Source organism: Vicugna pacos, chromosome 11 (genome assembly GCF_048564905.1).
Source record: "Vicugna pacos chromosome 11, VicPac4, whole genome shotgun sequence".
Lineage (NCBI taxonomy): Eukaryota > Metazoa > Chordata > Mammalia > Artiodactyla > Camelidae > Vicugna > Vicugna pacos.
Window position 1 is genome coordinate 23,189,098 of NC_132997.1, and position 27,899 is coordinate 23,216,996.

A 27,899-nucleotide genomic window follows, 5' to 3' on the forward strand; every position below is an offset into this window, starting at 1 on the left:
AAAGGAAGTGACTAACTTTAAAACTTAGAATCTAAAATGTCTTTAGGGAACATTCTACTACCAGGTGTTACCAGGCAGGGAAGAGAGTAGTGTATCTTGGAAGTAAGTTGGTTCGTCACTCAGAATTGTCTCCCCTCTCCTCAGGGGTCTACTTGTCTTCCATGATTTCATTCAAGGATTAGACAAGGACCTTAGGACTTTATGGTAATGTGTGTCACCACTCTGAAATCTGAGGGTGGAGAAGAGGCGACACATACAAATACTGATAGTATCTTCCCATGGAGGGATCTTTTGAAAGTATTATAACCAAACAGATATATTTTGCTTAATTTTATCTTTTTTTTTGGCATTTTGAGTATTCCTTTTTTATATTTATCTCTGATGTCTTTGTTGCCCCTCAGGAAGTTTCTGATATGAAGTCTGAGGGCCAGACCACTGTCATTCAGCAACTGGAACAGACCATTGAGGATCTGAGGACCAAAATAGCTGAACTAGAGAAGCAGTACCCTGCTGTGGACATGGAGGTGGCAACTGGCCCTCACGGGGTTCAGAATGCAGTGGCACCTTCAGAAGACGTCTGTCTGGAAGCTCTCAGGTTAGGAGAAAAGGGTTTGACAGGCAAAGTCAATCCAGACATCCCCAAAAGAAGAGGGCAGGATTCTGACCCTCCCTTCTGTTAGTGCCCGACCAGAGTGTCCCCCAGGCCCACCTGGGGCTGAAAGTGGAGACTCAGCGGTGCCGTCCTCACCTTCTGGACCTCAGACAAAATTCTGTTCAGAGGTACTTTTGATTGTGTCTCCAAGGCAAATATCTGTACAGCTCAACACACATCAGTCCAGCCAGACTCCACCACCTCTACCCTTTCCCTGAATTGATGGTCAAGGAACGGCCAGGGCTCAGCCTTCCCATCCTTCTCTTCATACTGAGTCTGAAGCCAGCCAGGAGCACTCTGTTTGCTCCTCCTTTGAAAACAGCCGTGACATCGCACCCCCACCACCTCTGCCTTGTACACAGTCCTCCAGCTCCATGCCTGGCCTGGCCCCAGTGCCCCCGAACTCCCCCCTCTCCCATGACATGGGATATGCTCTGGCATGACAGGGCTTGCTCTGCACAGTACAGCAGGCCCCTCGACTCCTCCTCTGCCTGGTACAGAGATGCTGCCATTCCCTCCCCCACTTCCTTGAGTGGGGATCCCTCCTCCCCCTCCACTTCCTGGTGAGGGAATCCTTTCTCCTCCTCCTCTTCCCAGTGTAGGGATACCTTCTCCCCTCCTCTTCCTGATGTTGGGAATCCCCCACCTCCTCCTTTGCCCGGTATGGGGGTTCCACCTCCTCCAGCCCCTCCCCCACCCCCTCCTGGAACAGGCATCCCCCTACCCCCACCAGCCCCTCTGCTTCCTGGATCAGGTCTCCCTCTCCCACCACCAGCACCGCAAGTGTGTGGATGTCTTCCTCCTCCATTGCCAACTGGCTTGTTTGGATTAGTGATGAACCAGGACAAAGGGAGTAGGAAACAGCCAATAGAACCCTGTCGGCCAATGAAGCCTCTCTGTTGGACCAGAATTCAGCTACACAGTAAAAAGTAACACGAACGGGAGTCCGTCTTTCCACAATTTGTCAATATGAGGGAAGCATTTTCCTTTCAAACTTTTGGGAAATTGACAATTTAATGTATTCCCAAGTACCACTCTAAAGCTTGCCTGTAGATTTTTACATCAGTATTCCATGAAGCAATCTGCTATTTAAAATTTTAGACTTTTTCCCAGAAGTATCCAAAGGATAAAACAAATGACATATGTCAATGTGCAGATTTCTGTCTATATAGTTTTTGATTGACTTTTTAAACATAGAGGCATATATTTTTCTTAGCATGCAGGCTCTGTTGCCTAGTTGCAGAACCTCACTGACAAATAGCTTATAAAAGTGAATCAAATCCTTAGACAAACTGAGTCTTGAGGATGCTTTCTGCATCCCTTTTAAGGCACATTGCTACTGTTCCATTTTGTTTGCTGTAGTCTTTTCAGAAACATGCTACACAAAAATACACACACCCACACTCCATGAGTGAAATGATTTAGTTCTGAGCACTTCATGGTACTTCTACAGAAGATCAGCAACACCGTGAGGTCATAAAATTATACATTTATATGATTTTTATAAAAGTTACATTTTGCTTCCCACTAGGTATGCTGCTGGTGTATTGCTTATCAATGCACAGACCATAGCCTATGTTCTTGATCTCTGGGACAGTGCTGTGATGTGGCTGTGGAATGTGCTGGTGGGAGACAAAACATACACTTTAAATTTTACTGGACTTCTTTGTCCTAAGTTCTCAGGATTCTTTGAAATTTGTCTGGTGTCTCACAGAGTTAGAAATAGGGTATTTACCAGGCTCATTCTCATTTCTCATATTTATTTTCTCTTCACTGAATCATTCTGAGGGGAAGAATCTATATATTTTGAATACTTCACGCTTTGCAGCTCTCTGAATAATTTGCCACGTCAATTACATATGCTGATGCATCATTTCAAACTGTGACCCAAACTCACTTCATCCGTATGCGTTATATGAAGTTGTCTTGTTTTGTTTTTCTTTTGCTTTTAAAAAAATGGATCTACCCTTTTTAGGTGGTACCACGTGAGTCTGCAGTCACTGAGAAGTCAGGTCACGTGGAAAGATGGGCAGTGGTAGGAAGAGGGAGGGGACACTGTGGGTCATAAAATGATTGCGTTTTAGCCCATGAGTAATCCACAAAGCTGATGAGTCCAGTTGAGATTGTGAGATGGCAAACATTTCCTGCCTTGATAGCCATCCTGAGAGGGGTTTTCCATTTATGTTTTTACATAATGACTTGATGACTGAGAATTCCTGGAAATTATTCTTTCCAAAATTACTATTGTTTTCTCTTCTACCCTCTCCTCCTTGTCCTTTCTGTTCATGCTCCCCATGATGTCTTGGAGTTTGGCTTGATGTCTCTCTTACTGGTTTTTTGCTTAACTTTAGAGACTCCAGTGTTTCACTTATTTGGGAAAAAATTGAAGAGCCATCCATAGATAGTCACGGATTTGAGGAATTATTTTCCAAAACTACTATAAAGGAGAGGAAGAAATTATTTCTGATACCATCACAAAGACCAAGGCTAAACAAGTGAGTACCCATGTGTTTTCTGAAGTTGGACAGTGTTTGGGGCATAAGTGTAAACTTTCCTTACAGAAAATCTTTGAAATCATTTTCTGGGCTCTGTAACCTGCACAGATAGCAGAGGATAGAATTTTACAGCACGTGTTTAAGTAAGAGTTTCCCAAATACAACAGCAAATAATCATCTCCACCAAGTGACAATATTCTGACTATTTCACTCTTAGTCTCACAAAGCTTATTTTCAAAGTCCCAGAAGTTGCTTATTTCTAGAATACATTGTCTAGAAATAAACTGTCACTTGACTGAAATCCATCTGAGTGCTAGTATGGATGGAAAGAAAGGTAACAGTGAGCAAAAACAAACAAACAAAACCAAGCAAGGAACCCGGTCCTTAGTAAACCATCAGGAAAAAGTAGTAAAATCCCAGAATAATGAGCCCAGATGGAAGCTGTTGCTACTGGCGGCCCTCCTTCACCTTGAAATGGGGAGTGGCTACCTTTCCCACCTTTGCAGGGGAGGGGGAAGCGCACAGAGGAAGGAGTGGTGAGCAGCTCAGGTTTTTCAGGTCAGGGAAAGGGAGAGAAGTGAGGCCTGAAGTCCCCAGTGTTCTCCTGGCGCAGTCTCCCCACATGAGCCACAACTAATGGGGTGATGTGATTCCTTGAATTTCTGCCTCTAACCTGGAATCTGTAGCTAGACGTGCGACCCACAGTTGTTCCTCTCAATATTTTATTTCAGAGCAGACAACCCCTACCAGACAGATGCTCCAAAATCCAGGCAGGTAGGAATGGATTTGCATGGAACCTCTATCTGAGTAGGTGGGCAGTTCACCCCAGGCATTTCCGTTAATCTGAGAATGATGCAAATCCAAATATTATGCAGTTCAGTTTTTCAGAACCATTTACTGTGGTACAGCTGGTTGCTGGTGAATTTAGGTCAGAAACTATGGTAAACCTGGCATATTGTAGGCACTGAATAAGTATTGTTGAACAAATAAGCCAGCTGACTGCAGGAGGAGGACTTTATAAATATCTGTGACTATGCCCAATAATGATTAAGAGATTAAAAAAAATCATTCATCTCATAATAATCAATATGGCCAAGGTGAGTTTGTTGGTGGAATAAAGGTGAATGGAAAACCACATTTTTCTGCCAGAGGGAAACATTTAAAAAATCTTTTCTATGGTGTATTGCAGATAGCACGCTTAGACTGAGTCTTCATGTCTCTTCTCTTGGGCTGATTCAGAGATGGAAAATCTGTCTGGGCAAGGAATACAGGCGGGGAGCACAGGCATCATGAAAAAGGAAGCAGCCAGGTTGTCACCTGACGAGCTGGCAGATATGATAGGAAATGTCTCTTGTCTAGAGATGAAACTCTCAAAAAGGCAAACCATGCCCTTCCCACCTCCCATCACACTTTTTCTGTTAAGTGAACAGAAATAAGGCAGATGCCTCATATGTTGTCCATGAGAATGGGATTTCATGGTTTCTTTGACATTCCATTTCTAAGCTTACTGGAATAAGATTCATGTCCAAATCATTAAGACTTCAAACTCAACTAGTTGGCATGGGATGGCCTCAGCATACGAACAGTGCGTCTGTGTTGAACATCATCTCAGCACAGTCGCCTCACCCTGTCACTAGGACATTTCATAAAGTGGGGGTAAGACTTTGCCAGTCCTGTAATGTACACCTGTTGATGGTGACACTGCTGTTGACCTTCTGTCTCAGACAGGGTTTGTGGAACAGTCTCCATCATGACTTGTCATGAGCTTGCTCGGCATCTCTTTGGCCTGGGTCTTGTACTCAGCTCTGTCAGGTCTGTTTTTGGAGGGATAAGGAATTTTTTTCCATATGTTGGTGAGAGAAAAATCTGCTGCAAAGTGTTATATTGCTGAAGAAAGCTAGTTTTATTTACCTGTGTTGTATTTGGAAGAAAAATCTATCCATTATATCTACTTGAGATTTTAAAGGATGCATGCAAATGCATTTGACCCTTGAGCAACACGGGGTTAGGGGCACCAGCCTTCTGTGCAGTCAGAAAGCTCTGTGTAAATTATAGTCAGCCCATCATGTACGGAGTCCCTCCACATCCTCATTTCCACGTCCACAGATTCAACCAACCTCAGATCGTGTGGTACTGCAGAATTTACTACTGGAAAACATCTGTGTGTAAGTGGACCTGCACAGTTGAAATTGTGTGACCTGTAATTCCTCTTTTCATGTGCAAACATTTTAGTACCTCATGATCCATTTCCAGGGAAATGAATAGCCTTAATGCCTTGGAATGTGTTTATAGAATTATTTCAAGCTATTCTTCTTATATACAATGAAAGCTACGAATTCTGGTTTTCTTTAAATATTTCAAAATAGCCAAATAATTTTCTGTGATCTGTCCTCTTCTTGAAAGTAAGACTGTGGCCAAATGCACTGCGATTTAAGGAGGTGGCTGTGCTGTTTTTAGTTTCATAAAAGATGTTTTCAGTGTGATAACAGAAGATTGCTTAGCTGGACACACTGCTGTTTGGTAGAATGAGAAAGAGGTTGTTCTCTGGATGCCTAGAGTAGCTACGATGATGGATCTCTTGTATTTCTAAACCCTTTCTCCTCCAAGGAACCAAAGACAGAGGATTTCATACTTTTCATAGAATCTATATTTGAGTTCTGTGATGACTTCACTTGCCCTTCTGCATTTTGAGATATATGAATCATAATGAGATTAGCTGGGAAGGCATATGGGAGTTTATCAGACTGTGACTTGACACAGTTCTCCTTAAGCAAACAAGCATGACTCAGATCAGAATTAAACACCAACCTGCTAACTTGGCACAACAGTAACCCTGTCTCTTAAGGAATCAAGAAGATAGAAAACCAGTCTCATATGTGGTCCATGCTTAAAACATCACACACATATATACATTTGCCCATTTTTTATGTCTTAACTTTTTTTATTGAAGTATAGTCAGTTTACAATGTTGTGTCAATTTCTGGTGTACAGCACAATAGTTCAGTCATACACATGCATACATATATACATTTTCATATTCTTTTCATTGCAGGTTCCTAAAAGATACTGAATATAGTTCCCTGTGCTGTATAGTCAAAACATTGTTTATCTCACTTGTCCATTTTGAAGGAATGCCCTAGAGCTAGTAAACATGTAGCCGAGTCTCCTCTCACCCAAAAGGGTAATTCCCTAACTGTAATGTTGATAATGACCCTAAGTCAGCTTGGGATCTTTCATGTCCAAATAAAGCTTAAATTTAACCTGAACCTATGAGCAGGAAAGTGGGAGAGTTTACATGGGAATGATTTAGATAGTAAGAATGGCCTCAGAGAGAAGTTTCTGGTTCATCCTATGTCAAATGAGGTCATGAGCAAATATATTTTGGTGAACACAGCAGTAGTGGTAGCAGCTGCTTCAGCAACAGAAATAATCATAGTGGTGATTATGACAACAACGGTCATAACAACCATGGAAACCTCCAGGTCACTGGGCTTTATTTACCACCTGCCAGTCACTGTCCTAGCAATCTAACATTAGCTCATTTCGTCCTCATGATCCTGTGAGGTAGATGCCATTGTCTGTGGTGTATAGTCCAGAAAACCAAGGTGCAGAGGGATCACAATGTTCCCAGGAGAGTAGAGGGCAGAGCTTGGGTGCAGACTTCAGCCATCTGGCTTGAGTCTGTTCTCTTAATCATGAAGTCATAGGTATGGATGTGGACTGTTATATATGAGTGTAAGTTTGGTATTTTATTCATATGGAAACCAGAATCAGAATAGATAATTTTAAAAATAATTTGGGTTTGTATTGATTTTCATATATGCCAAATGTTTATTTATGTATTTGTTTATTTTTGGTTGTTCTTATTTTTATTGGTTATCATTATTAGGTTTGTTTGGCACCTTCCAGTCTATACAGAAATTTACAAACATATCTTTTTGAAAAAATTGAAGTATAGTCAGTTACAATGTGTCAATTTCTGGTATACAGTATAATGTCACAGTCATGCATATATATATATATATTCATTTTCATATTCTTTTTCATTAAAGGTTATTATAAGCTATTGAATATAGTTCTCTGGGCTATACAGAAGAAATGTCTTTTTATCTATTTTTCTATATAGTGGTTAACATTTGCAAATCTCAAAATCCCAAATTTATCCCTTCCCACCCCCTCATCTAATTTCCAGAAAGGCTTCTCTGTGTGTTGTTAAAGTTCATAATAACAATGGGAAAAGAAGCATTCATTGCTTAAATGTTCCTATGTGGAGTGTATAATGTAAAGCCTCTAAGTATTCTTATCTGAAATAGTATTTGCTGTTAAAAAGCTTCCCCTTATCATGTTGGGACATTGGGAAATCATGTGTGCTGTACTTCAAATGTTGTCTGCTGCTGTAAGATTGGTTGGTCGGAAAAGGAAAAGAGAGGTATGAATTTTATCTGTGAATCTGCTTACTTTTACTTATTGAAAATGTTTATTTTTTAGATTAAAAATGTCTTATCATAATCAGTGAGTATTTCAGGGCTCACAGGATGATGGCCTGAGTGATACTCTGAGTAGCAGAAGTCTCGTGTTGTGCATTGGTGTCCATTTGTCCTGTTGTAGCTGGCAGGGGTGTGTTTGGGTTGGACAGTGCTATTTGCCTCTTAGACCTAAAAGAATGTGTGAAATAGCAAACATTTTATAGTAAGACAATTTAGATTTGTTTTGAGGAATGCATCATAAATGTTTGGTACTTTGTAACTTTTAACATAACATCTATTTTTAATAGAATACATTCCTATTGCAAGCCTTAAAATGTATTTACATAGAAAACCACATCAAAATACAAGGCTATAAGTAAGATGAACACATGATTTGTGGAATCTGAGTCTGTTTTAGATGTTGAAAAATCACTGTTTTTTGAAGGTGCTTTTCCTGTAACTATTTATAGAGCATACCCAATCAATTCAAAGAATGCAGCAAAAATAACCTGTTTGTAAAAAATCCTCTTTCAGCCAGAATATTATTTTTATACTTCAAAATAAATGGCTAAAGACTGAACAAGCAAAGAGCCTAATGGCATATTAAAAAGGAAATATAATTAGGCTGATGATCCTTGACCTTGCTAGATGTATTAGGAAAATTATATTTAATTAAATGTACTTTGGAATTGTAAAAAATTTAACAATGATGGTGATGTTTAGTTCTTTTGGACTTTATATTACATTTAATATGATGATATTATGTTCTGCTGGACTAGATGTATTAGAAAGGGGTATTAATTTTCAACAGATGAAATGTTCTGTTTATTAAGTTCCATCAGCATAGAAAAAAGGGCTTGGGGGAAATTTACTTAAGATTTATTGTCTTTTAAAATTCTTTATTGAAACTAAATTTCATCCTTGCAAAAGTGAGGGAAGATTTTTGTTCAGATGATGGGAGTGTGTCTTGTCAATACTGCTAAAGTGGAGTGACGCAGCTACTGCAGAGAACCTGGGAAACTGGAAAGAGAGGGGGCCCCAGTTACTTTCAGGGATGCATCCATTTCTTGACCTGATGGGAACACGGTTTATCCATTTCTGCAGGGAGAACAGCAGAGAAAAGCAGGAGCCATGTCAGGGAGAGCACAGAAGTTCTCTGGAGGGCTAATTTATTACAGAACAGCCCATGGGGTCCAGCATTATCTAATCATGTCACAAAATGTGCTGCCCGTGGTCAGGAATTGAATAGAATGAGTCAGCTGGACTTAGGGTGAGACTGTTTAGAAGAGATGAAACTTGAAGTGGGCCTTGAAGAGTTTATTTTATTTAGATATGTACAGAGGATTAAAGGATGATTTTAAAAAAATTATTGAAGTGTAGTTGATTTACAGTGTTAGTTTCAGGTGTAAAGCAAAGTCATTCAGCTATACATATGCATACATATATACATCATTTTCTTTTCAGAGTCTTTTCCGTTATATGTTGTTACAAGAAATTAAATATAGTAAGGGATTAGTTTTGAAGATAGCACCATGAGCAAAGATTTCCTTGCGTCTTGTTTAAAACCATAGTAAATCAGCCAGCAGAGTAGCAAGCTTCTCCTGTGTGTGGGAAGTTCCGTGTGATGGTTTCAGTAATGTGAATGCAGGCTGTTGGTATTCATTTCCCTTAGCTGAATGTGTCTTCTTCTTGTCTTCCTAGTAAAAGTCTTTAGGTTTTTCACATTAGACATAAGACTGAGAAGTAAATTTAGATAAATTAGACCTGAAGTTAATTTTGAGGTCTTGGTTCTACATAGTGGAATGTATGTTTCTTTACTAGAGACAGCAACAGGGTTTTGGACTATTCCAGTGCAAAGGAGAACTTTATTTCTTTTTTATTTTAAAGTGTAGTTACATTTATGATAGCTCCTACCTTTTGCCTGTAGGAGGTGATGCTGTTGACACTAGACTGATTGCTCACAGTGTGCCTCTGTGTGACCTAAGCTGAAAAATAGCTCCAGTTATGGAGGACACAAACTTAAGACTTAGAAGAAAAATTACTGTTCTTATTTATATCCCTAGTTTTTAATTTAAAACTTTTTTATTTAAACCAAAATATAAATTTATATTTCTGAAAGTAAATGACATCAGACCATAATTTGAAATTACATGCACACACAGACACAAATCACTGGTAAACATAATTTTTATCTACACAGAATATAATACAGCTGCACATCTCTTCTTTATTCTTTTGACTAACTTTAAAAGGAAGTACATAAAACAATATGTATATTATCGAGCCTATGACATATAGACGTAATATATTTGAGAACAAACTAGTAGAAACAAAAGCTGTATTTGTATTAGAGTAAGGAAGTGACACCATATGGTAATTCAAATCTACAGAAAAAAATGAAGAGAACAATAAAGGGTAAATAAGATTAATATAATATAGTTTATAAATATACTTCTCTCCTCTCTCAAGTTCTTTAAAAGGCAAATGATTATATAAACTAATAATTATAACAGTTTGTACCATATATAAATCACACACATAGTATGTATAACAGTAGTAACATAAAAAGGTGGGAAGTGAATGGAGCTATAGAGGAGTAAAGTTTCTATATTTTTGAAATTAAGTCAGTATAAATATGAGATAGATTCTTGTAAATTAAAATAAATATTGTAAGCCCTAGACTAACCACTAAGAAGACTCAAATACAGTATAAAGTATTTGGGCTCAAATACTGAATAAAGTACAAACGAATTAAGTATCTACTTAATCTATGTATCCATCCATTACAAAAGAGGGCAATAAAGGAAGAATAGAGGAACAGGAGCACATTCTGACCCAACAGTTCGCCTGCTCTGGACAAGCCGCGCCCGATTGACTCTAGGAACCCCCGAGCCTGCACAGTCCTCGCGCGGACGAGTAGAGCACCCCCGCCCCGCTCAGCTCACCTTAGCTCCCTCCCCGAGGTGAGCCCGGTCCCCACGTCCTCCAGGCGGGGTTGAGGTTGGGTGGGGGTGCTCCTTTTGGGCGGTCTCCAAGGCGTGAGGCCCCGAGGCGCTCTGGGGGATGGCCTCGTCCCTCGCTCAGTGGCCCCACGTCTCTTTTGGGAGGCCAGTGCGGGTGCGGAATCCGGGAGGTGTCCGCACAAAAGGCCAAGACAAACTCCCCATCGCCTTCCCTCCCTCTTGCCTTCCTCGCCCCCTCCCTTTCGTGCCTGCTCCCTCCTCTTTCAAACCTCGCCTCGGCTCGCTCAGATGGTGTCAGTTCAGTCCCAGCGCCTCGGAGCGAGGAAATGGCCATGGAGCCGGAGACGCAGGTAAAGGGGGCGCGCCCCTCGCCGGCGCGCGGTCCCAGGTGGCGCCTCGCCTGTCCCCTCTGGCGTCCTGCGAGCCCGCCCTCAAGTCTCCGGAACTCATTATCTCGCCCCGTCCCCCCGATGGTCCTGCCGTCCTACCCGCCCCCCAGCCCCCTATCCATACTATGTATTCCGCTCCTCTAGGGCGCCCCCTCCCCACCCATCTTCTGAGCAAATCCACCAGCAGGTGTCCGTGGAGCCCCTGGTGTGTACAGAAGTTTGACCATCACACTCACTCTTGGAAACAGTCTAGATGGCTTGGGGGCAGGGGAGCAACCCCTTCCTCGTGCTGGGAGCGAGGGGCCCGCTGGAGGGAGCCCGGGGGCTGCGTGGGTGGTTGGGTGGGAGGCTGTTCCTGAAAAGTTGGGTGGCTCTTCCGAGCAGGTCTCCCCGTTTGCCTACTCGGTTGTGGGGGGCGAGCGGAACAGTGGGCGCCAGCATGGGGGTCTCCTGCGATTGCCCCGAAGGGGCCACGGCAAGTTGGAAACAGCCAAAACAGTGTATTCTAACAGGCGTCCCCTGCAAACAGTGGCCAGGGCCGTCCGCAGAGGCTGGGCAGAGGGCGCCTCTACAGAGGCCAAGGGAGGGACTGGACCTCGCTGCCCTAGGCACACAGCTGTGTGTGGACCATAGCTGTTTTGACCCTCCTTTTATGAGTGTGGAGCCCAGTCACATTCTGTGTTTCCAGTAGTGAGTCCAGTTCCATTCCCTGCTGTGTGACCTCTCCCCCTACCAGTTTCTGCATAAGCCAAGATCTTTACCTTCTCCTCCATGTGCACACTCCAGTGACCTCTCACCTCCACACTGCTTATTAACTTGGGCTTCTCTGCTATTTCTGGTCCAAAGAGATATTATCATTTTTTTAAAGCACACTGTGTGGCTTGGTTTTCTCTCTTTATGTTCTCATTCATTGCTATGTGTTTTCAGCAGCACAAAGGCTCAGCCTATGAATTTTTCATTCCATTTGACTGGAAATCTCTATTCACTTTTATACATTTTTTCCCACTGAAAATTATAACATGAGCATTTCCCGTGTCATTTAATGTAATTCAAAATCTTTTTAAGATGATTTCATAATAATCCATCTTATGATTGCACTGTAATTTAGTTGTCATTTGATTCTTGTAAGAAATTAGACTCCAGTTTTCCTTGCTCTTGAGAAACATTGTGTTGAACATCCTTATTGACAGCCTTTTTACTATAGCTCTGATTATTCTTTAATATAGATTCTGATAATTATGGGATCAGAGGCAATGAATATTTGTTTTCAGATTCTTGATTTTTATTACCCAAATACCTTCTAGAAAAGCAACTTGTGAATTTAAAGGGTGGGATGTCTCATAAAATAGAATTGAAAAATAAAATTTATGAGATTTAGATCAGTAAGGAATCTCAGAGATATTATAGTCTAATACCTATCATTCAACAACTTTTATTAAATTAATAGAAAATAAAAAATAAAAACATAAACCCTTCCTTCTAGTTCATAGACTAATAAGAAGACCAATACTTCTGTGAATAACTGCTATACAGTATACAGGTACTTTTAGTTATGTAAATAAGATAATATAGAAACACAGAAAAGGAATGTTTAAATATTCTTGGAAAATTACATGTAAATTGGATTTTGAAAAGTAACCTAAAAAGTGACAAGAAATGGATTGCAAAATCTGATATAGCTAGAACATAAGTTGCTCAGGGACATGGAATCAGAAGATGACAAGCCATCCTTGCAAAGGGTCTTAAGGACCTACTGAAAAGTTTGGAATCCATTCTGCAATCACTACTTAGCCACGGGAATGCTTCTAGGCCAGGACGCAGTACACTCAGATAGGCGTTTCTGAAAGGCCATCAGGAGGCACTTGTGAATCATGGTTTAGAGGGGAGACTTGAAGCAGCAGACCTAGACAGTCAGTTGTTGAGGGCACAAGCTGAGGTCCCTGTGTTAGGATGAAAAGGATCTGGGAGTACTTGGAGATGCATTACAATAAGATTCTAACCAGATACAGAGAGTAAGGAAGAAGGGATAAGATGACTCTTTAATAGCTTGTATACCGGGTGGATGCTAATACTATTCCAGAAGAGAATCCAGGAGGAATGAATAGTCCAGATACCCCTGTATTCATAGAATGCAATAAACATAAGATGAGAAAGTTTTCTGATCATGCAGAACACACAAGTTCATATGCTTTAGAAGGGATTTACATTTTATTCCAAATGCAATATCCAGCCACTGAAGAATTCTGTTTAGGGAATTGGAGTGATATAGTTTGTGTCTTGAAAGTACTGCTCTGGCAAGCATAGAATTTCAGAGACATGTTGGTAAGAAACTCAAATAAAAGATGATAATCATTTTGACAAAGGAGGGGGACAGAAGAGATGGAAAGAACTTTAAAAAATGATTCCAATTTTAGGGCCAGTGAGCGTGGTATAAACTATTTAAATGTTTCTGTTTACAAGCTAATATATAACTGCTTCTTAAAAATTTGATCGCTCCATAATTTCCTCCAGGTGAACATCAGATTACTGTAAAGTATTTCTGTTTGAGATGTTTAAAAGCCTTTACATAAGCTTTGAAGGAAACATTTTGACTTGTGATTTTTTCCAAAGTCAGTAAGCTTTTATTATCTTTCTCTCTCTTCTCATTTTCCCTACCCTTCCCTGTATCAATATGCACATGTACTTAATTCAGATAAACATTTTCTAGGATGTTTAGACTTTTTATGCTGTAAATCTCTTGACTTTCCATTACTTTCAGTGGTAATTTTGCTAGTGGAAGGGAGAGTTAATAAGAAGGAAATCAAGTCATTGGTCATTTAATTTTAAGATTTTATGCCATTTATTCACATTACAAAAAAAAAGTAAAGTTGTATTTCCTCATTTTCACTAATCTCTTGCTTTTCGGACCTGACTGCCTTGAGAAAAACCACAATAATTAATGGTGATTATTTATCTGACATTTAAATGAAGACTTATTTTATTTTAGAAATTATCCCTGATTGTGTTACAGTGTGTACTTTGCAAAAGTGTTTTCTTTTCATGCAATGATCAACTTGGATTAATTCAAAGCTGTAAGATACTGTTTCACACAGGGACCCAATAAACAAATTATCACATGAAAGTATAATTTACTTCATATATGGAGTAAACTGTCACCATGGGATTCAAGTCATTTAAAGTACTCTTTGTGAATGTTTCATTCTCTGTGACTGAGGTCCTGTGATTATTTCTTTTTCCATTTTCCATTTGCAAACTCCTGCTCACCCTTTGTACTCAGAGAGACTCTTCAGTAAAGCTGTCTGGATGAACTTGCCCTGCAGGAGAACATTGATAAAAATACACTGGTAGATTTATAAGTAGACATTTACAGAGGTAAATGACAGCATGTTAAAAGTGAGGGTGTAAGTATCAATACCTTTTCAAATTACACCAAAATACTACTGATTAATATCTTTTTAAAAAATTTAAAAAGTCAGAGAATGTGAAATATTTTCAAAAATATGGATTAGTGAGATCTCTTTTACATTGATAGTGGAAATATAAATTAACACACTTTCTTGGAAAAATATCTGGCAATATTTCACTAACTTTTTAAAATCCATATTCTCTGACCCAGCTTTTGGTCCCTAGATGTATATACCAGTGCAGAGTTGACCAGGCTAACTACATTTATAGCAGCAGCAACCAAACCCCTCAGATATTTTTCAATAAAATAATTGCTGAGTAAATTAGTATCTTCTCTCAAAGAACATCATTGAAGAGTGAAATTAATTGCACTACATTTATCTGCATTAAAAATAGATAACTCTTATTAATACAATCTTAAGAAAAAACAAGGCATGGAAAATACAAACAGTATGATTTCAATTTTCAAAGTTTATATATCTATATGTGTATGTGTATATACACACACACACACACACACACATATAAAATAACTTATTTAGGGATAGCAAGGGGATGAAAAAGTCAACCTTGAAGGTAGTGGTTGCCTCTGGGCCTGAGGGTGGGATGTAAGGAGCATAAGGGACCCTTCCAAAATACTAGTTCTGTTCTGTGTCTTAAGTTGGAAATTGGGTATATGTTATATACATGTTATATATGCTCCTCTGTTCATATATATCTTTAATCATTGTATTTAAGAAGAAATAAAAATAGGTAACCATCCAAGAATCTATCTGAATTAGAGCTGAGATGTAATCATCTGGACTTACTAATTTAAAATGTGCAACAATACAGCCTTTTTTTTTATTGTTTATGATGAAATTATATAGCTTAGCAAATTCAAGCATAAACACAATTAAGGACCATGTGAAATTTAATTAAAAGAACAAACTATGTATAAGAAGACTTCAAATATATGTTTGCAGATGAACAGTACTATATATAAAACCGTTTTTGGGGAAAGAGTAACTTGAAAAACTAGCATGTTATCTGTGAACAGTTAAAATAGATATTATGTATAAGCAATAAATAAAAATAAAATTTTTAAATACTGGTGCCAGAAAGCTGTTAAGTACTTAGAAAAATATAATCCATTAAATTAATAGATTAATGTTTCTACTAGTTGTAAGTGAAGTCAGGGAAACAGAAGCCATATTTGTTAGTGTAATGGAAATCATTTTACACAGCTAATTAGGTTAAGACATGTTAGAGCAAAAAGGGACTCTCAGGTAACTATTGGGAGCAGCCATCATCCCTAGGGCTAGAGGAGTGAGATGAAGAGGTTGGAGTTGTCCAGGAACCTAGCACCAGAGGGAGAGCGTTCTGTGGGGCTCAGACCCAGACGTCTGTGGAGAGGATGCTGGCTGTGCAAACAGTGCCCGCGGAGCTCAGAGAATGAGCCTCGCAGAGCTGAGACTGCGAGCTTTGAGGAGGTGGTACTGACTGGGCTGGTACTTTGGAGGGTGCTTTGATGCTGGGTTTGGGCCTGTAAAACCAAGCAGGGAACCGGAGCCACCTGCTGATTCGTGAGAAGTGTCTGGGGGCAGAGCTCACCAGAGCAGCAAATCCCCTAGCTTCCTGTCCCTTCCTCCAATCCCTCTCTTCCCTCCTCCTTGGTGAAACCTGTCAGGGAGCCAGATGGCAAAGGACAAAGGTAATTGGCTGACTCCCAGCACCAGCATCCCAGGCCTTAGTACGGAAAGGGAGTTAGGGACTGAGACAAAATCTTAGTAACTTACTACTTCTTTCATGCTTTTTTTCTTTTTTATTGAAGTGTAGTTGATTTACAATGTTGGGTTTGTTTCTAGTGTACAGCATAGTGATTCAGTTATACACACACACACATATATACATTCTTTTTCATTAGAGGTTACTGCAAATTATTGAATACAGCTCCCTGTTCTCTATAGTAGGGCTATGTTGTTCATTTATTCTGTATATAGTAGTTTGTATCTGCTAATCCCAAACTCCCAATGGATCCCTCCTCCCTCCCTTTCCTCTTTGGTAACCATAAGTTTGTTTTCTATGTCTGTGAGTCTCTTTCTATTTTTAATTCTTTAATTTACATTTTTATTTCCATTATTCTAATATAACCCCACCTGTCTCTCTTACGGTTCTCAAAGTTAAGAATAAATGGAAGAAATGCATCACTTGTGGAGATACTTAAACCATACTGTACTTTGTCTTCTCCTGGTTAACATTTCTTCATGTTATCTTTACACTTTATTTAGTTCTTTCATTGTTGCTTTGTAGACAGCCTCACAGATGACCATACCCATTGCTAAAACTCTGAAAGATAAAAGTCAGAACAGAGCATAGATGGAGGATTCTGACCGGTGTCTGGAGCAGTAGAAAGGCATTGAGCTTGTTTGAGTAGCACACCTCACATAGCCATAACCCACATCCTCTTCGGTTTTAATAATAGTTACTTGTTAACTCAATTGTCCACGTGATTTGCAGGTTATTCTTATTATACCTCTGCCACATTTCTGTGCTACCTGTGGTCTTGGTTTCTATATCTTAAAACTGTGACACAACATTGTAAAATGACTATAACTCAATTAAACTGCTAAAAAAAAAACCCTCTGAATGTATATATGTTGGAACTCATGGTTTCTGATAAGCCTTATCAATTTTCCTAAGAAATAATAATTTCACAGGAACATCTAAAGTTCTTGTCCAGTGTTCTAAAAGTTGCAACTTCACTGAGGTTTCTTTTTTCAAATTTTTTACTCAATTAACATTGGTCTATAACATTATATAAGTTTCATGTATACAACATTGTACTTCTAATTCTTGGTGCCCTACAGTGACCTCATCACCAAAAGTACTTTCCATGTGTCACTATCCAGTTATCCCACCGTTACTTATTTTGTCCTTCCCCTATTGTAACCACTACTCTGTTCTCAGTAGCTATATGTTTATTTTTAGTTGGTTTGGTTTATTAATATATTTTGCTTTTTTGTTTGCTAGTTTATTTTCTATATTCCACATATGAGTGAAATCATACAGCATTTGTTTTTCTGCCCTGACTTATTTCACTTCACATAACACCCTCAGGGTCCATCCATGTTGTTGATTAGGGTGAAAGTTCATCTTTATATGGCTGAGTAATACTGCATTTGTATATATGTACCATATCTTCTATATCCATTCATCTATTGATGGGCAATTAGGTTGCATCCATATCTTGGCTGTTATAAGTAATGCTAGTGAACATAAGGGTGCATGTATCTTTTTGAATTAGTGTTTTAGTATTCTTAGGATAAAGACCCAGAAGTAGAAAAGGTGAGTCATGTGGTAATTCTATTCTTAATTTTTTGAAGAGTCTCCCTGCTGTTTTCCATAGCAGCTGCATGAATTTACATCCCCAGAAACAGTGCGTGAGGTTTCTCTTTTCTCCACATTCTTACCAACACTTGTTATTTCCTATTTATTTGATAATCGCCATTCCAATAGGAGTGAGGCAATTGTAGTTTTGATTTTCATTTCCCTAATAATTAGTGATGTTGAACATCTTTTCAAGAGTCCGTTGGCCACCTGTATGTCCAAAGCATAGTGCCTATATTTGCTTTTAGTAGTTTTATGGTTTCAGGCATTACATTGAAGTTTTTAATCCATTTTGAGTTGATTTTTGTGCATGATGTGAGATAGTGGTCTAGCTTCATTTTTTTTTAAACCTGGCTGTCCAGTTTTTCTAACATGATTTTGAAGAGACTCTCCTTTCTCCATTGTATGTTCTTTTCTTCTTTGTCAGAAATTAATTGCACATACAGGTATGAGTTTCATTGTGGACTTTCAATTCTGTTACACTGATGTATGTTTAAATTTTTCTGCCAATACTATGCTCTTTTGATTACTATGTCTTTGTAATACAGTTTGAAGTCAGGGCATGTGAAGCAAATAACAGTGGTGTCTCTTTCAGTTGATGGGTGTTGCTCATTGCCATTTGGTTGTGTGGAACATTTACTAAACTCCTTTAGGTCAGTGAAAACCTGCTGGGTCCAATATTTATTCCAGTTCCAGCATCAGTGTATTTCAGAATTGGAAGATATTGGCATCTATAGTGACAGAACTACTCCAGAAGCTCTGAAGGCATCTCTGAGTTTTCTAGGCCAGTCAGAGATGCCTGCAGTTACACTTTAAGTCATTATTTAATGACGACTTTAGGGGCAGCCAGTATGCGGCCAAGCCCCTGGCCAGTATTACGAAGAGCCTGTGTAAGCTTCTGGGACAGTCATGCCTGCCCTTGGTAAACATTATCACCTAGTCATAGAAGTTAATTTTGTGATACCCTTAGAAAATGTCAGAGGCTTCACTTTGAATAAATTTATATATGTAGTGTGCTGGTGTATATTGTATAATATTTTCAATTGTATACAAATCACTCTGATACTCAAAGCATTATACCATTTTATTTGTAGATTTTAACCAAGAATTAATTTGTACAAGTCCTAAATGTTAGAGCACCTTTTTAACTTTTCAATATATTATGGTTAAGGATGGACATATTTGAAAAATTCTAGATGCATATGTGAAATGTTATAAACAGCAAGTTCGTATGTGACAAGAACATTTTTATTATTTTATTGTGAGATGTTTCATGTCATCTTAAATATGGTTTTAATCCATGAAGTAATAACTTTTCACAACCAACTTAGGAAAGTTGAATATTTTTACTTATTTAGAAGAGTTGAGCTTGTAAATCATCTTTCATACTATGCCTTCCCAGTGTGTCTGCTGTCGCTCTGAAGTGGCAGCCGCACCATCAGTTAAAGAGATACTTGTGTCCGCAGCTACAGCGCCCTCAGCCTGTAAAACTTACGTCAGATGCAGATGACAGCCAAGCCTTACACTGTCTGTGAGGCGTGTTTGACTGCCATTAACTCTAAACCAGACGTTCTGTAGCAGGGCCCTGGCCTTGGGTCCTTTAATTGGAAGTCTTGAAATTCCAAGTTAGACAAACTGGGACACCTTGTTATTTACTATTGTTGTTTGTATGTAGCTTTTTATTTTGATGTAACTCAAGCCTACAGGAAAGTTGCAAGCTGGCACTTGGAAATCCTACATTTGCTTTACCTGGACAACCAGTTGCCTAATTTTCCTATTTCCCATTTTTTCTATCAGTCCCTCCCTCACATACAGACATGTATGTATGTGTGCTGGTATGTACATATGCAGGTGTGCATGATTTTTTCCTGAACCACGTGCCAGCAAGTCAGAGATGCCATGCTCCTTAACCACCAAATACTTTAGTGCATATGTTCTGAGAACGGGGGTATCCTTTGACATGTACACAGTATAATGATCAAATTGGACCAATTTGACATCGATCAATTATCTAATCCACAGCCGCATTTAGACGTGTTCTTTATAGCTGTTTTTGCTGATCTAAGATCACACATCGCGTTTAGTTTTCACGTCTCCTGAGGCCTCTTGAACCTGTGGCAGCTCCACAGTCTTTGTCTTTCTGACGGTGCCATTGGGGCGCGTACACCGGCTTGTTTTGTACACACACGTCTCTTCTTCTGGGTTTGTCTGCTGAGCGATCCGTGTCCTGTCTGTTGGCTGACTTGTGTCTGAGGGCTGTCAGTCTCATTACTGCTAATGAGGATAAACACTTTGGTCACTTTGTCTAGGTGATGTCTGCCTGTTCCTCCACTATGAAGTTACTTTTTGTCCATTTAGAATCAGTAAGTCATTTGTGTGGTGATTCTTTGAGGGTATCTAAATACCCTGTCCTCATCCTTCACCCACTAGACTGAGCATCTGTTAAAACTTCTAACTTCCTTATACCTTCTCTGCTGGTTGAAGCTTGTCATTCTTCTGTATACATTTTTTTAAAGCAAGTCTGGTATAACTTTAATTCCATTTTAAGCTACTTTGGTCTTTAATGTATTATGAGAGGCATTCATCAGTATTAACTAATTAATTATAGTTATAGCTTATAGGAAAGGTTAAGTTTATAGGAAAACCCAGTTCACCTTTCCTTGTAGTCTCTCAGTGTCATCTTTAGAATTCCTGTAAACTTCTACAGTTTATATTGCTTTCCTATGAGAAGTTCTGAGCTAATAGTAATGTTTATTTAACAATTTGTTTATTCTTAGAAATCAAAAGTTGTTCCCATGAAGAGCCATATGATTTGGAAAGGGAAATGGCTAGAAATAGTCCTATCCTATTTTCAGTAGGAAACTGTCTTTAGTAAGTGACACATTATGTCATGATTCATCACATGAGTGTATTCAAAAAGCAGCATTATTTTAAAAAAATGAAGTTGAATTTATGTATGGACTTAGGTATAGAGCTCTATTGTTGAGTATCAAAATTCCTTAAGACCTTTCCTTTGGCTACTTTGCTGATGGTTGTAATTCAGAACAGGGACAGTGATGGAAATATAAATGGATTCTTTTTGATTTTGTAGATGCTTTTTTTCATTTCTTTTCTCATAGTATAGGTGACGCATGATCCATTTTAGTGGCAGAAGTATGTGAGTATCTTATATATGTACCTTTGAAGGAAACATGTGGCAAAACATCTATTTTTAAGCGGGACCATGTTGCCTTCTGAAGTTAAGAAAAAGCAAATATCCAACACCGAGAAGTGTTGTGATTTGTAATGCTTTTACCTTTTTGATTGCATTGTTGACCATTGAAAACATAAATATTTAGAAAATGGGAGAAATATATATATATATTTAGTGAAGTATACTCAATTTACAGTGTTGTATTTTTGATATACAGCATAATGATTCATTTATATGTGTGTGTGTGTGTGTGTATATATATATATATATATATATATATAAACATATATATAATCCTTACCATATTCTTTTCCATTATACATTACTACAAGATATTGAATATACTTCCCTGTGCTATAGAGAAGAAAGTTATTGTTTCTACTTTATATATAGTACTTAGTGTGTGCAAACCTCGAGCTCCCAATATATCCCTTCTTTTACCCATAAATATGTCTGAATCTGTTTCTGTTTTGTAAATAAGATCATTTGTATCTTTTTTTAAGATTCTACATATAAGCGATATCCTATGGTATTTTTTTTCTCTTTCTGGCTTACGTCACTTCAACTGACAATCTCCAAGTCGTCCATATTGTGGCAAATGGCATTTTATTCTTTTTATGGCTGAGATGTATTCCATTGTATAAATATACCACAAATTCTTTATCCATTCATCTGTAAAGGACATTTGGGTTGTTTCCATGTCTTGGCTGTTGTAAAGAGTGCTGCTATGAACATTGGGGTGCATGTATATTGTCAAATTAGAGTTCCTTCTGTATGTATGTCCAGGACTGGGATTGCTGGATCATGTGCTAAGTCTATTTTTACTTTCGAGGAATCTCTGTACTATTTTCCACAATGGTTGCACCAAACTACATTCCCACCAACAGGATAGGAGAGTTCCCTTTTCTCCACAGCCTCTCCAGCATGTATCATTTGTGGACTTTTGAATGGTGGCCATTCTGACTGGTGTGAGTAGATACCTCATTGTAGTTTTGATTTGCATTTCTCTGATCATTAGCAATACTGAGTATTTCTTCATGTGCCTGTGGGCCATTTGTGTGTCTTCATTGGAGAATTGCTTGTTTAGGTCTTCTGCCCATGTTTGGACTGGGTTATTTGTTTTTTCCTTGTTAGGTTGTATGAGCTGTTTATATATTCTGAAAATTAAGCCCTGTCAGTCTCATCTTTTTAAAGTATTTTCTCCGATTCCATAAGTTGTCTTTTTGTTTTGCTTCTGTTTTCATTTGCTGTGCAAAAGCTTATAGGTTTAATTCGGTCCCATTTGTTTATTGTTGCTTTCATTTCTATTGCCTGGGTAGACTGCCCTAGGAGAACATTGCTGAGATTTATGTCAGAGAATGTTTTGCCTATGTTCTCTTCTAGGAGATTTAGGGTGTCTTTTGTTTTCATGTTTAAGCTGTTTTGAGTTTATTTGTGTGTATGGAGTGAGGGAGTGTTTGACTTCATTGACTTGCATGCAGTTGCCCAGATTTCCCAATACCACTTCTCAGGAGGTGATCTTCACTGTATATTCTTGCCTCCTTTGTGGGAGATTCATTGACCATAAGTCTATGGATTTATTTCTGGGCTCTCTATTCTGTTCCATTGATCCATATGTCTGTCTTTGTGCCAGTACCACACTGTTTTGATTGCTGTAGCTCCGTAGTATTATATGAAGTCTGGGAGGGTTATTTCTCCAGCTCCATTCTTTTTCTTCTGTAGTGTTTTGGCAATTCCGTGTCTTCTGTGATTCCATATAAATTTTAGGATAATCTCTTCTAGTTCTGTGAAAACTGTCCTGGGTCATTTGTCAGGAATCACATTACATCTGTACATTGTTTTGGGTAGTATGGCCATTTCAACAAAAATTCTTCTAATCTAAGAGCATGGGGTATCTTTCCATTCCTTTAACTACTCTTTAATTTCCTAATCACTGTTTTGTAGTTCTCTGTGTACAAGTCTTTCACCACCTTGATCAAACTTGTTCCTAAAGTATTTTATTTTTTGGATATGATTTTAAAAGGATTGTTCCTTTTCTTTTGTGTTATTTCATTGTAAGTGTAAAGAAATGTGACTGATTGGTGTATGTTACTCTTGTGTCCTGCTACCTTGCCAAATTCTTTTATTAGCTCTAGTATTTTCTGTGTTGAGTCTTGAGGATTATTTATATATAGTATCATGTTATCTGCATTTAGTGGCAGTTTTACTTTTTCTCTTATAATTTGGATCCTTTTTCTTTTTCTTGTCTGACCGCTATGCCTAGGATTTCCAGTACTGTGTTGAATAGAAGTAGTGAGAATGGGCATCCTCTTCTTGTGCAGATTTTAGTGGGAAAGCTTTCAACTTTTCACCATCAAGTATTAGTTGCCTGTCAGTTTGTCATAAATAATTTATATTATGTTGAGATATGTTCTGTTTATACATACATTGGTAAGAGTTTTTATCATAAATGGGTGTTGAATTTTATCAGATGCTTTTTCCACATCGATTTAGATGATCATGTAAATTTTCCCTTTTCTTTTGTTGATGTGGTGTGTCATGGGGATTGATTTGCATAAGTTGAACCATCCTTGTGTCCCTTAGATGAATCCAACTTGATCACAGTGTATGATTTTTTTAGGTGTTGTTGGATTCTCTTTGCTGATATTTTGTTGAATAGTTTTGCATCTATGTTGACCAATAATATTGGTTTATAGTTTTCTTTTTTGGTAGAGTCTTTGTCTCGTTTTGGCATCAGGGTGACGGTGGCTTCATAGAATGAGTTTGGCAGTGTTTCCTCCACTTCAGTCTTTTGGAAAAGCTTGCGAAGAATTGGTATCAGTTCTTTGTATGTTTGATAGAACTCCCCAGTGAAGCCATCTGGTCCTGGACTTTTGTTTCCTGGGAAGTTTTTTATTGTTGATTCGATTTCACCTCTGGTGATGTGTCTGTTCAAATTATCATTTTTCTCAATTCAGTTTTTGCAGACTGTATGTTTCTAGAAACCGGTCCATTTTTGTAGGTTGTACAGATTGTTGCCATATAGTTGCTCATAGTATTTTCTTATTATTTTTGTATCTCTGTGGTGTCGTTGCATTTTCTCCATTTACAGTTCTTTGTTTGTTTATTTTTGACGTCTCTATTTTCTTCTTGGTGAGCTTGGCTGAGGTTTGTTGATTTTGTTTACTCTTCAAAAACCCAGCTCTTGGTTTGATTGATTTTATTTCTGTCATTTTTTTAAAATCTCTGTTTTATTTATTTCCCCCCAATCTTTATTATTTCCTTCCTTCTGCTAACTTTTAGTTTGATTTTCTCTTCTTATTTCTAATTCTTTTAGGCAGTGGGATAGGTTGTTTATTTGAGATTGTTCTTGTCTTTTGAGGAAGGCCTGGTTTGCTATGAACTTCCCTCTTAGGACACTGGCTGCATCCTGTAGATTTTGTGTGGTGGTGCTTTCATTGCATTTTTCTCAAGGTATTTTTTAGTTTCTTCTTTGAGTTCTTCATTAACCTATTTTTAACATGTTTATGGTGGTATGGTTCCTGTATAGTAAACTACAAATGTTTCAAATGTACAATTTCATGAATTTTGAAAGATGTCTACACCCATGAAACCACTAACACAATCAAGAATGCCAACATTTCCATCACTCCCCAGGAGATGCAATTTTCAAATTGTCAGTTTATCCCTTCCCACCCCTTTTACCCCCTGGTAACTATAAGTTTGTTTTCTGTGTCTGTGAGTCTGTTTCTGTTTTATAGATATGTTTATTTGTGTCCTATTTTTAGATTCCACATATAAGTGATATCATTTGGTACTTTTCTTTCTCTTTCTGGCTTACTTCACTTAGAATGATGAATTCCAGGTCCATCTATGCTGCTGCAAATGGCAGTATTTTATTATTTTTATGGCTGAGTAGAATTCCAGTATATATATGAGTGTATATATATATATATGTATGTATATATATGTGTATGTATATACACACACACACCCCCCACATCTTGTGTATCCAGTCATCTGTTGATGGACATTTGGTCTGCTTCCATGTCTTGTCTACTGTACATAGTGCTGCTATGAAAATTCAGATGTATGTGTCTTTTTGAATTGTATTTTTCTCATGGGAAACAATTTGTTTTTTGAAGAAATAATTTCTGATATAATCAACATTGTTTTTTGTGTCTGTTATGTGGTTCCTTCAAATGTGCTGGTGACAGACTTATAGCTACCAATGATCTGGAAATTCACAGAAAAGCACGGACTGGAAACTTATAAACATTGACTGAACTTGGAGACTTGTAGATATTAGAGCTGGAATATTTCCATTCCCTAAAAAAAAAAACTCAGACACTTCATGATAATGGTTCAGTTCAGAGAATGGCATGCAGTGTGCCTGCTTTAATGACATATTAATGAGATGATATTTGCTCCGTCCCCCTAAACATGCCAATATGGTGGCATTCATGTATTGGAACCAGTTTTCCACTGGGAATGCCTGAGACATCTTTGTTCTTATTATCCTCTGGCTGGATTTTTCTCTGTATTTGGAAGCCTAACTCATGCTTACCGTTTTAACATACTACATAACCATTTTGGATCAGAAAGTTCTTTAAATGAAACAAAACTTAACATGATTGGAATTACTCAGTTACATCAACAGCCTTTAGAGTTGACTGTAACACAAGTTTTCCAGGAACTCTGTCTTTGATATGTGCCATTTTTTTGTTTGGGGGTTTGATGATTTTTGTCTTTTTTTTCCCCTCTATCTAGCTGGACGAGTGCTGGTGGGCACCATTTCTTATTCTCACATCTAAAGTAACAGCATCCTTGCCCCACTGCAGGTTGACCTACAGACTTAGCCCAGCCTACACTCCTCCAGAGTGGCTCCCAGCCCTGCCAGGCCAGTGAGCATCCTTAGACAGCACCAGTGCCCCTGAAAGTGGCTCTGTCTTCGCACAGCAGTGTACCTGCAGCAAGTACATCCAGCCAGAACTGGAAGGCACCTGCAGCCTTCTCAGGGAACACTCCTGGAGCACCTGGCTCTGGCAACCATGGGGGACCATGCTCCTGGCCACATATAACACCTTCAACACAAAACCGGAAATTGTATCTGATCTTCCTAATATATAGAAACAAACTGATACTAGGCAAAATGAGGAGAAAAAGGAATGCCCTCCACATGAAAGACCAAGATAGCATCTCAGAAAAAAAAAAAACTAAATGAAATATTTAAGTAGACTTATCACAAAAATTTTGAGATGGCCCAAATAAACAAAATCAGAAATAAAACAAGGAAAATGACAACTGATATCACATAAATACAAAGGATTATAGGAGATTACTACAAATGATTATATGCCAAGAAACTGAACTAGCTAAAAGAAATGGATACATTCCTACAAATATCATTCTTCCAAGGCTGTGAAGTATCAGTGGAACAGAATAGATAGTAAAGAAATAAATTCACAAACTTTTGGTCAATTAACCTTTGACAAAGGAGGTAAGAACATACAATGGAGTAAAGACAGTCTCTTCAGCAAATGTTGGGAAAACTAGACAGCTGCATGTAAATCAATGAAGTTAGAACAATTACTCACTCCCTACACAAAAATGAATTAAAAAAAGGATTAAAAATTTAAACATAAGACAAAACACTCTAAACCTCCTAGAAGAGAACATAGGCAAAACATTCTCTGACATAAATCTCAGCAATGTTCCCCTAGGGCAGTCTACCCAGGCAATAGAAATAAAAGCAACAATAAACAAATGGGACCGAATTAAACCTATAAGCTTTTGCACAGCAAAGGGAACCATCAGCAAAACAAAAAGACAACCTACAAAATAGGATAAAATGTTTGCAAAAGATGAGACTGACAAGAGTTTAATTTTCAGAATATAATCAGCTAATATAACCTAATTAGGAAAAAACAAACAACCCAGTTCAAAAATAGGCAGAAGACCTAAACCAGCAATTCTCCAATGAAGACATAAAATGGCCCACAGGCACATGAAAAAATGCTCAATAGCACAAATTGTCAGAGAAATGCAATGAAAACTACAATGAGGTATCAACTCACACCAGTCAGAATGGCCACCATTCAAAAGTCCACAAATGACAAATGCTGGAGAGGGTGTGGAGAAAAGGGAACTCTCCTACCCTGTTGGTGGGAATGTAGTTCGGTGCAACCATTGTGGAATATAGTATAGGGATTCCTCAAAAGAGTAAAAATAGACTTAGCACATGATCCAGCAATCCCAGTCCTGGACATACATACAGAGGGAACTCTAATTTGACAATATACATGCACCCCAGTGTTCATAGCAGCACTCTTTACAACAGCCAAGACATGGAAACAACCCAAATGTCCTTGACAGATGAATGGATAAAGAACTTGTGGTATGTTTATACAATGGAGTACTTCTCAGCCATAAAAGTAAAGTAATGCCATTTGCCATACCATGGATGTCCCTGGAGAATATCACTGTGAGTGAATTAAGCCAGAAAGAGAAAGGAAAATATCATATTTTACCAATTATATGTGGAATCTTTAAAAAATATAGGAGACAGATAAACTTATTTACAAAACAGAAACAGATTCACAGCCATAGAAAACAAACTTACCAGGGAGAAAATCAGGTGGGTTGGCACAAATTGGTAGTTCAAGATTTCTTTGTACTAATATATGTAAAATAGGTAAACAACAATTTTATTCTGTATAATGCAGGGAACTATATTCAATATCTTGTAGTAACTTATGGCAAAAAAGAATATGAAAACAAATATACGTATGTTCCTATATGACTGAAGCATTGTGCTGTGCAGCTCAAATTGACAAAATATTGTAAACTGATTCTAAAAAAAAAAGTATATAAATAAATAAATCTTCCAAGGCTGAATCAGGAAGAAATAGAAAATCTGAACAGGCCAGTTACTTGTAATGATACTGAATCAGTCATCAAAAAACTCCCAAGAAACTGAGGTCTAGAT

At 38.2% G+C, this 27,899-nt stretch overlaps 1 protein-coding gene across 7 annotated transcripts in view; it reads left to right on the top strand.

The window, feature by feature from the left end:
- Positions 1-27,899, top strand: part of LOC140699201 (formin-2-like) — a 70,585-nt gene that overhangs the window by 15,729 nt on the left and 26,957 nt on the right. For 2 of the 7 annotated variants that reach the window (XM_072970933.1, XM_072970934.1), the window contains exons 2-5: positions 402-595; positions 3,004-3,147; positions 3,879-3,921; positions 10,456-10,505. In XM_072970933.1, the coding sequence (XP_072827034.1) occupies positions 414-595; positions 3,004-3,147; positions 3,879-3,921; positions 10,456-10,488 (402 nt within the window). In that variant the 5' untranslated portion in view covers positions 402-413 and the 3' untranslated portion in view covers positions 10,489-10,505. Of the gene's footprint in view, positions 1-401; positions 596-3,003; positions 3,148-3,878; positions 3,922-4,336; positions 4,424-5,253; positions 5,313-10,405; positions 10,523-27,899 lie in introns of those variants that run through there. The other 5 variants (XR_012077210.1, XM_072970937.1, XM_072970935.1 and 2 more) reach the window with 4 other exon arrangements.